Here is a 10,548-nt window from a genome sequence, read left to right on the forward strand (position 1 = left end):
CGACGTCTGCTCCAGGTACAATGGGATCTTCACTCCACTGTCATCTTAGGAAAGAATCCTATAGAATATGGTCATTAAGGTTACCAACGGAAACACATATACCTGGGGGAACAGTCTACGATCTGATACGCGCGCAAAGGCAAAGTAACAAGCTCAATCCCCTTGAAGGCTCCTTGACATAATCCAAGGTTTACTAACAAGTGACCCCAGGGTCCTCGACAATTGTTAATCCGAGTTTTACCGTTTTTAATACGTGAATATCTTCTATCGTTCCCAATGAGGAAGGATTGATTCCCACACTGGTTCAGATATGATCTCGTGCTTCTCCTTTAAGAGGAGCTTTCCCAGAGCATAGATGTAACAATTGGAATTTATCTCCTACCGCAAGATACAACTACTTGTTTGTTTTACTATCTTGGAGAGTTAATTACTCCCTACTCCAAGATACTAGCCTAAGCTATGTTGGTGATAAAGAGCCCTAGAAATAAAAAGATTACTAGATAGATTTTACTTTAAGCGTTATTTTTATTGGTTTTTTCTTAATCCAAAAGGTGCGGAGATGAAACTTATGGTGTGAAGACTCGACTCCAAATCACTAAAAAATGCACTTAAGATGATAATAAATCTTTTCCCTTCAATGAATTTATAGCTAAGAAAGAGTTGAGAATGCAAATGCTTGTAAAAACAAATTTTTCATTAACAAACAAATCAAAAGAAGAGCTTTTTGTCTTTTCCAATACACTAAAAAACGAGACAACTAGTTATGCTCACGAAAATTTCGCTTTCTTTTCAAACACTCAAATACTACAAAAACGAACTTTTTCAAAAGAGATTTTTATTTTTATAAAACACTCAAAACTATGGAAAAATCTAATCTTGAGATCTATAAATTCTAAAAACTATTTGAAGTAAAAGCTTACAAGATTTCTTTTCAAGGATGTTTTCCTTAGCTATAAGCAAACTAAGGACTAATTTGTCCAGAATCACAATTCATTCTAAAAACAACCAATTTTTGTTTTCTTTTCTAAAAATGAAATCCAAAACTTTTAACACAAGTCCTTTCGAAGTTTCGCAAAGAGAAAAACAAGATCGATTCCTTAACAAAGGCAGATTTTGCAAATGGTCAGACTCATAAGAAGGCCAGTAAAAACCAAGGTGGTCTGAGGCTTCTAAGCTTTGAGCTACTACAAGACCAAAATGAAAATCAAGCCCGACAACCAAAACTTCTTGGAATTTCACCTAAAACCCTAATGCCAATGGAATTAACCTAAGAAAAGTTCCTGACAAGTCACGTGCAGATCTGGGCAGAGGTTAAAAACACATTAACAAATCCTAAGCCGACTGAAATAGAAAATCTTAAGTTTTTCAAAATTTTGACAGGGTCTGCATGCTCCCAGTTTACCCAGGTGCGGGACCGCTCTGTGTGTAAAGAAAAAGTGCGGATAGGTCCGCACTGTGTTACAAGCAAAGGGTGCGGTCCTCTCCCGAAAGCATGAAAAACAAAAAATAATTCAAGATTAACTAAACCTACCCAATCCCACACACATCAAGCCAAAAACAAAAACAAAAACACAGTTTCTCAAGTCAAAGTAAAATCAAAGGAAAAATAAAAAATTCAAGTCCCCAGTGGAGTCACCATTTTGTCGGCCCGGATAAGTCGTTCTTGCGAACAAGACCGACCTCCCTAGTATTTAATGATATCTAGCGACAAACAAACCAAACAGATTCTATCTTTCTCTAAATATGCAATTTCTAGATAAAGGAAAACAAGTGTTTTAGGCCTACCTTGGGTCCAGTGCAAGTTTGTGGAAGCCACACTCCATTGATCCAAATGAGCTCCCTTGTAAAGAATCTGCAAACACAAACAATCACACACATTAAATAGCACCTGAAAAGCCAATATAATAAAGCATACTTATCATGATGATCAAGGAATTCATGAAACAAATCACATAAGACAATTTGTTGAGAAAAATGAATCTGATTGTATTAACTTTAATCAAGGAAGAACTTTACAACCTTGGTGCCTTGATGTTTTACAAGCTCCTCCTAGGGTCCAGCAAGAATCTCCTCTACTTTGACAAGTTTCACTCTCTGCCCAATGAAGCCAAAAGGTATGTAATCTCTCCTCTCAAGCTTAATTAGGAAGTCTCAATTCCAACAACATTTACCCTAAAAAGTGTTCAGATTCTAACCTCCCTAGCAACCAGCCCAATGCCTTAATTTATAGTGCAATGGAGGGAAGTTACTAGGTTCACCTTCAAAGGGATAAAGCCTTGCTTCAAAGGGATAAGCTCCTCTCATCAAGGGATTAGCTCCTTCAGTTTTGGGATGCATGAACCACCTAGGAGCGAACCATCCACGTCAAGATTCCTTCTAGAATCATCCAGAATTAACCACAAGTGAGTTTTTAAGAATAAACTTGTGCCTTTTTTACTTTCACAGGGATCCGCATCCACTCCTTTAGAGACAGAGCAGACAGGTCCGCAGGTGACATGAACAAGGGTGCAGGACCGCAGGCAATAGTGAGAGAAAGTGCGGAACCAGAGCTTTATTGATTTTTAAGGTCTTTATCTCATTTTCAAAGCTTGACATGAAGAGCTGAGGTTTGAGACTTGCTAAGGAGGATAATATGAATGATGATAGACCCATATTGACTGCAAATAGTCATGGTGACAATATTTTGTGTAACAAGAGGTATTTTGACTTCATAATTTGGTTCCATAGACCATAATTGCACACTATTCTCCAAAGGTTTTTAAGAAGAAAAGGCAAGTTGAAAGAGGTTATGTCCGTGAGTCCCCAACAGCCTTTTTAGACTGTAACATTGAGGATCTCTATATTGGCAAGATGAACTTTGCGTTTTGGTTGTGTGCCAACCCATATGAAACTTGAGATACTAGCATTGAGATTACAAGAAACTCCTTTGGGAAGTCTGAATATGTGCATCCAGTAGATGGGAATGTTGTGTAGTACAAACTTGATAAGAATGAGATGCCCTCCCAAAGAGATCCAATGGTGAGACCACTGTTTTAGTCACTTACCAATTTTGTTAAGAAGCCAATTCCAATCCTTTCTTTTGTAGCCATTCGGCTTTAGGAAGAAGCCCAAGTAAGTGAAACCATCATCCAAGTGAGTGACTTTTACAGGTTTCAAAGTAAAGAATCTTCACCGTTCCATTTTTGAAATCCATGGCGCCGTGGCGATTTGTACCAAGGACATTGGGATTCAGGTAAGGAAACCTAGAGTGTTTTCTCATAGGAAAATTAGTTGTTCTATCAGCCTTTTGTGTATTAGATATTTATTATCGTTGTACAGTTAGTGGAGGCCAAAATATTGGAAACTGCACAGTATAAAGCTGTGAATGGAATGGGTGGAATTGAAAAGAAAAAAACACAACAGTATGTGTTTATCTACCCATGTTTACACTTCTTTATACAGATTAAAAAAAAAAAATTGTGTTTATCTACCATGTTTACACTTTTTTCTAGAGATTAAGAAAAAAACCACTGAATGGCAGGTAGAATGAATGGTCATTCTACGTTTTCATGTAAATATTTTGTGAGAAGACAATGAATGGTCATTTAAAATCTTTGTCGTTGCTGACTTGGGAGTTTCAAAAATAGTTTTTGACCGAATATTTTGTCGAACCACCATGGTCTTGTGAAAATCTATGAAGGAACCATTATTTCTGCAAACTATGTAATATTAGTGTATATAAGTCACCAATTGTGTGAGTAGTTGCCTTGCCTCACAAGGAAAAATGGGCATATTGGGGTCCCAGTTATTATGTTTGATTCGAAAATCTAAGCACTCACTTTCATATGAAATTGTATTTCCGCTCTTTAAAAACTGCAGAAATAGTCATACGGCCATTGTAACTCAAACATGTGCTGAATCGCCATTTGAATATAAAATTGCTATATTTGGAAGTCCCTGGTGAATTCTACCAGATCCTGCGCTTCTAGAGTATTCTATTCTCTGTATAAACTATACTTTGCCCATCGTAGGACCTTCTCAACAACGTATATTTATAAGCAGCTCATAGGATTCATTGTTAATTACTCGCAAAAGCATAAAGTGTCAGCGAAATCTAGGGAAATTGGTACAATGGATTTCAAAAAAAAACGGGTGAACAACAAAGCATTGGATAAAAAAAAGCAACTACCAAAATTAGGGTGCATTCTATAGTTTGGTTATATATCAAACACAAATTGGAAGTGCCTTTTGTTTGTTTGTTTGGAAGTGCCTTTTTTTTCATTTTTAGTAGTAAATCAATAGATCATCCAAATCAGATGGAATTTATCTTCTCAACATCCAAGGAGTTGAAATAGAGATCCAAATATGAAAGGATTGGTAGCTTCCTAGATCTGTAGAATTAAGCCTTGAAAATTTGTTGTTTGAGTGATAAAGATTGGAAAATTGATTTAGGTCAATGGAAGACGCTGCTAGAGGATTGTTTTGCTCCAATATTCAATATTTTCAATTCATTTAGTGAACCAAGCTATGAGGCAGAGAACCCATGAATTGATTTTAGCCTTCAGTCCATTAGAGCAACTTGAGGCAATAAACCGATCTGGGAAGGTAAGCAGCTAGAAAAATGGTTTATAAGGAGTGAGATTCACACAATAATCCAACATATCCCTCGTACAATGTATTCAACCTTTGTAGTTAATGGAGTACATTACATACAAATTAACTTAAGGAAATATTTTTTTGTTTATTTTTTTGACAAAATATAGTTGCATTTCAAAAGAATCTCTTAGATAAAAATAATGTTAAAAAAAAAGGACAATAGGACAATAACAAGATAACAAGACATTTTTCAATCGTAACTTGAGACCATGAATTTTGAGCCAATCTTCATGGGAGACCATGATTTCTGAGCTAGCTTACTGGATTAGTTCTAGGCCAATACCAAAACAATTTGGTAGGGTGTTTCGTTTCGAGTCAACAATTTTCAAAGATGCTATTATGTATGTCTTATTGGGTCGGCAAGTTGGTTGGTCATCGTCGGACCCGAGATGAGTTGGGCCTCTAAAAATAGTGGTCGATTGAATTCTTACAATTGGCCTTTAATGTGTTTTTTTCTTCTACCTTCCAATTTGTGTGGGAACACTCATTATTACTCAATTTTTCTTTTTTTGTTTATTTAGAAAGGAGTAATTCAAAAGGAAAAATATAGGAAAATATTTATTGTATGTTAAAAATGTAGTGTTTTTAGTTAGCATCTATATAGGTATTTGTGAGTGAGAAGGTGGGTAGGGAATGCATAAGGGATATAAAATATATAATATTATGTGATGTGCTTTTTGCTTCCACCTCCCAATTTGTGTTGAAATACCTATTATTATTCAAAATTTTACTTGGAGCTTTCTTTTTCTTTGCCATTTTCACTACTAAAAACCCACCTTACTGGTACATGCATTGATTTGTTTCAAAGTTATGACATAAGAATGGCAACATTTGAGTGTAGATAAGGGGCATTGTGTGAGTAGTTGTCTTGCGGTAGAAGGAAAAGGGGCATTGTGGGCTTAGTTACCATGTTCCATATGAAAACCTAAGCAACTAGATCTAGTTTAAGGTTTAGCTTGATCAAGTAAGGCAAAGTTAGTTTCTCATTTTAACAACGCTTCATCAAGTGTTCTTTATAAAATGAAAGTTAGAATTTGCATAAATGTGAGTGAGTAGATAGTCAACAGGATCCATTATAATCGAAGATTGTATAGTTAAATTACTCGCAAAAGCATAAAGCATCGGCCAAATCTAAGGAATTTGGCACAGAGGATCTGTAAAAACCGAGTGAACAACAAACATGGCTACTACATTTTCGAACTCCAAAGATTAGGGTGAACTCTATATGTTTATTATATATCATATGGAAATTGAAGTGCCTCCGTTTTTAAATCACCTAAGTTAGATGGAATTTGTCTTGTCCACATCCAAGCAGTTGAAATAGAGATCCCAATATGTAAGAATTGGTAGCTTCCTCAAACTTTTTTATTTGAGTGGTAGAGATTTGTAAATTGTTTCCATAATATATGCCAATGAACAATATGTTGGAGGATTGTTTAGCTCCAATATTCAAAATTTTCAATTCATTTAGTGAACTGAGCTATGAGTTAGAGGGCCCATGAATTGATTTTAACCTTCCATCCATTAGAGAAATTTGAGTAAAAAACTCTATCTCCAAAGGAAAACTATTAGAAAAATGGTTTATAAAGAGTTCAATCCATAGTTTTGTAGGGTATATATCCCTCGCACAATGTATTGTTCAACCTTTGTGGCAAATGAATTACATTGCATTTGAAGTAACTAAAGGAAGTATCCCCTTTGCTAAAAAAATAAGTTGCATTTAAAAGAAATAGCTTAGATAAAAATAATGGAAAAAGGGACAATAACAATATTTTTTTTTTCAATATTAACGCAAGCTAGCTTATTGTATTGGTCTTAGGCGAAGACTAGGACCAATAAGGTTTTTTTGTTTCAAGTCAACCATTTTCAAAGATGGTATTGTGTTTTATTGGGTTGTTCGTAACTTTGGTTGGTATTTGTTGGTCCTCTAAGGAGGATTCTAAATGATGTTTGTCCTTGTATAGAAAGAAAAATGAGGTTATAGATTTTATGGTTATAATAAATAATTTTGATGCTTTTGAAATTTACATTTTTAATGGTATTATAATGTTTATTTATAAGGACTAATTAAAAAGGAATAATATAGGAAAATATATGTTGTATGGTAAATTTTTTTAGTGTTTTTAGTGGTTAGTATTTAATTAGGTATTTGTGGGTGGTGGGTAGCCAATGAATAAGCCATATAAAACATGTAATATTATTTGAATTTTTTTTTAACCGAAACTTTATTGAGCGTCTTTCTATTTTCTTCTTTTCTCTCTACCTTCTTTATTATTTAAAACCCGCCATTCTCATTGGTCCATTGCATTGATTTGTTCTAGAGCTATGACACAAGAATAACAACAATTGAGTGTGATAAAGGGGTCTATTGTTGTTAGCAAACCACAAATGACCAACTACATCATTGATATTCTCCCCTCTTCATTGACAACCCTAGCATTGAGGTAATCATTCTCTTCAAAATATTTTGAGTTCTTATTACTATCTTGATTGCAATTGTTTTTAAATGAAGGATGCTTCAACTTATTGTTGTTTTAATAAAATAGGCAAATACGGATGGTATTGTGTGGGTCTTTTTAATTTTTTTTTCTCTTTTCTCCAATAGATGTTAACTAATATGGTTAGTTGGATAGGTTAAAAATAATGCCCCCCCCGTTGGGAACTTCTCACTCAATCAAAAGTGATGAGAAATCAATCCCTCTTAAGACTACTTGGCTAGATTTAACTGTGGTTCCCTCACATTTATGCACTTGACGAAAAATCTTATTGGTTGTGCCTTCTTTGACCTTTATCATTTCACTAGAAGGCTTCTTTGACCTCAAAAAATTAGTTGGTGGGCTTGATTTCGTTCCTCCCATTCATTGTATAAAGCAGTTGAATGTTAATTGGATGGTTGAGAAGAAAATATATTATGTTTGTTGAGTTGGGGTCAATGTTATTCATTCACTAAATTAGGTGGATGGGTTCATTTATAACTTGTTGAAGTGATGGCATAACAATCACCCAAGCATAGAAAGAAAGATCAATCCCAATGCTTTATCCCCCTGTCGTCTCTTAGCCTGAGTGACATTGTCAATATAAAATTGCCTCTAACTTATCATATAGAGAAGAAATTTAACCTTTCTACTCATGAATAAGTTATTATTTTTTATTTCCTCCTTTTGAGCTTTATTCAATAGCTTGGGTGATATCATTGCACAATACTATAACTAATATTTCGAAATGGATGTCGACCAAACTTGTCATTGGAAAGAAAGAGCGGCCAAATTGGCATGTTCAAGCCTTCATGATAGATGATTCTACTGCTGAAATTGAACCATTAAGATGATGTGTTTATTCTTTTTATAAGAGAAAAAATATTATTAATGTATATTCTCTCTAAAATTTATGTTATTCCAGGTCTTCAATCAAGTGTATAATATTATTATGTGTGTGGCATGTTTGTCGTGCATGGTTGGAGAATGTTAGAAATAAAGTCCAAGTAAGGGAAAACCAAATTTGCATTTTTTGTGCTTTAAGAGAAGTTATGCGCACATGTCAAAATGATGAATTTGTAAGAAAGACATTTGAAAATTTCTTTTAAGAATTTAGTGAACATAAAGAGTTTTTGGAATATTTTAAAACCACTTGGTTAGTCAACAACAAAATATGCAAGTTTCTTGTAAGTGGTTTTAATGACTCTATTTTTCATGTCATATGTATGGTTGTTAATGCATAACTAATAAATTTCTTTCTACAAATATGTGAGCAAAAGCGTACATAAATTTTCCACGCTCCAATCAAGATACAAACAATGCAATTAAATCTTACCATTGGTATATCAAGGAAATGTACCTAAGTGAGAAGAACAATGCATGCCATAGACGGGTTGATTGGTTAATTTATGTGTTGTTAACAAAGGTTGTATTATATTACAATCATATGCAACATTTAAAAGAAGTTGGTTTTGTACGACCCAGAAAAATTGAGGAACAATTGAATTCATTCAAGTGTAGAGTTAACCAAATCTCAAATGAAGATTGTGTGCCTGATGAAAAGAGTAACGATGATTATTGAGTTCATAGCCAAAATAAGGATACCCATGATATTTGCTATAATGTAATTTTTGCAGCAATTTCAATTTGGAAATGCACTTGGGAGTGCTAAGAGTGGCAAGAGTGACTTGTAGACCCATTTTCTAGATCAACGATGATGCCATTTTTCCATTATGTCATCTATATTGGCAGAACTTTCATTATCCATGTTGGGAATGAAGATCCATTTTGCAGAAAAGCAAAATTTATAGTTGAACCAATTTTGAATACAAATACATGAATTTGGACTTGTGTATATGACAATGTCTTAATTGACTTTTAAATTCATGATGTGGATTTGATGTTATATTCTATAAATGTTACATTACTTTTGATAAATGTAGTGAGAATGGATTTATTTATTTTTATTTACAAATTATCAAATCTACAAGTTACTTATATATTTATATCTTACTCGATGTTGCATGCATGGACTAACATATCATTACCATGGAACTTTGCTTAGTGATAAAAATAGATGTCTCATGTACATGAAGTGTATATATGTGTGTGTGTGTGTGTAAATTTAGATTTATTTTAATTTTGAATTTATAAAAAAGATGACTAAAGTTCTAAAGTACAATATACATGTCTTATAATAAAATTTGCAAAAATAGATAAAGGTTTGAGCCTTACCATTTCAATACTAGCATTTAAGGACGAAACTTTATTTGGTAAGTTGCTCCAATATAATTTAAGATATATGGTGGGAATAAAAGAGTAAGAACCCAAAAAGTATGTATGGTGAGAATACAAAAAATAAATATGCATGCATAGTGAGAGTGCACCAAAGAAAATGTACACATGTAAAAACACAAAACATGCATGGTAAGTGGTAGCTCTAGAATTTATTTGATTTTTTTCTTTTGAACTTGAGGATAAATATAATGGTGAGTGTTGTAATTGTGATAAGAAACAAAAGGGGTTGCTCTAGAAAGTTTTGTCACTCGTAACACAAACTATCTTAACACAAAATCAAATTGAATTGGTCCAACTTTTATTATAAATATTTTTTTAATTTATTATTGTTAATTTTTTTGTATATTTCAAATTTATTGATGTACTTATTTTGCCTTAATTGTTAATGCAACAATTAACAATTAACACAACCATATCATGCAAATATCAAACAAGTTATCCTTAAGTATCAAGCACATCATCTTTAGATATCGAACATGTCATCTTTAAATATCTAACAATTCATCCTTATTAAATTACCATAATAAAAAGATAATCGTAAGATTTTATATCTTGATCTTTTATCGATCTTCATAAGCCATAAGTAAGTTATTATGCAAGTAATTATGACAAAACTAAGTTGTTTTCTAAGAGCAAACTAAGTTTTCCATCTTCCATTATTTTTTTCCAATACTATAAGTCAAGTTAAATCTATGATCAATATCAACTCCAAAAGATTTAAATGAAAGAAAAATACTATCATGTACAAAATAAAGATCGCATACACTAACTAAATCATAGTTTTAGAAATAACCTTATATTAAATTTTCCTAAAACAATATAACTTTAATTTTTTTTTTTTAAGGCAAACCAATTTATATAGGACAATTCTAATTTGGTGGCAAGACAATTTTAATTAGGTTTGAAAAAAAAAACAAAAAATTCAAAATAAAATGTATGAAAAATTAGGAGAGAAAAAACATCAAATAATTTAATTCAAAATTTATAAAAGGATAGCTAGTAAATCGAAGATATACAAAAAAAAAAAAAAAACTAATAAATCAATATTAGATTATTTAAATCAAACTAAATATTATCTAATTTATTTTATTATTGTAATTAATTTTCAATTATTAAAATTAGTTTTTAAATAATGTAATGA

At 32.7% G+C, this 10,548-nt stretch overlaps 1 protein-coding gene across 1 annotated transcript in view; it reads left to right on the forward strand.

Annotated features, from left to right (window-relative positions):
- LOC149253273 (uncharacterized) overlaps positions 1 to 8,983 on the forward strand; it is a 110,043-nt gene extending 101,060 nt beyond the window's left edge. Inside the window, exon 3 of the mRNA XM_089456797.1 lies at positions 8,747 to 8,983. Coding sequence (XP_089312923.1) covers positions 8,747 to 8,803 — 57 coding nt within the window. The 3' untranslated portion in view covers positions 8,804 to 8,983. The remainder of the gene's footprint in view (positions 1 to 8,746) is intronic.
- The last annotated feature ends 1,565 nt before the right edge of the window (positions 8,984 to 10,548 follow it).

Source organism: Pinus tabuliformis, chromosome 7 (genome assembly GCF_031772625.1).
Source record: "Pinus tabuliformis cultivar Carrire ecotype Pingquan chromosome 7, CPIR1, whole genome shotgun sequence".
NCBI lineage: Eukaryota > Viridiplantae > Streptophyta > Pinopsida > Pinales > Pinaceae > Pinus > Pinus tabuliformis.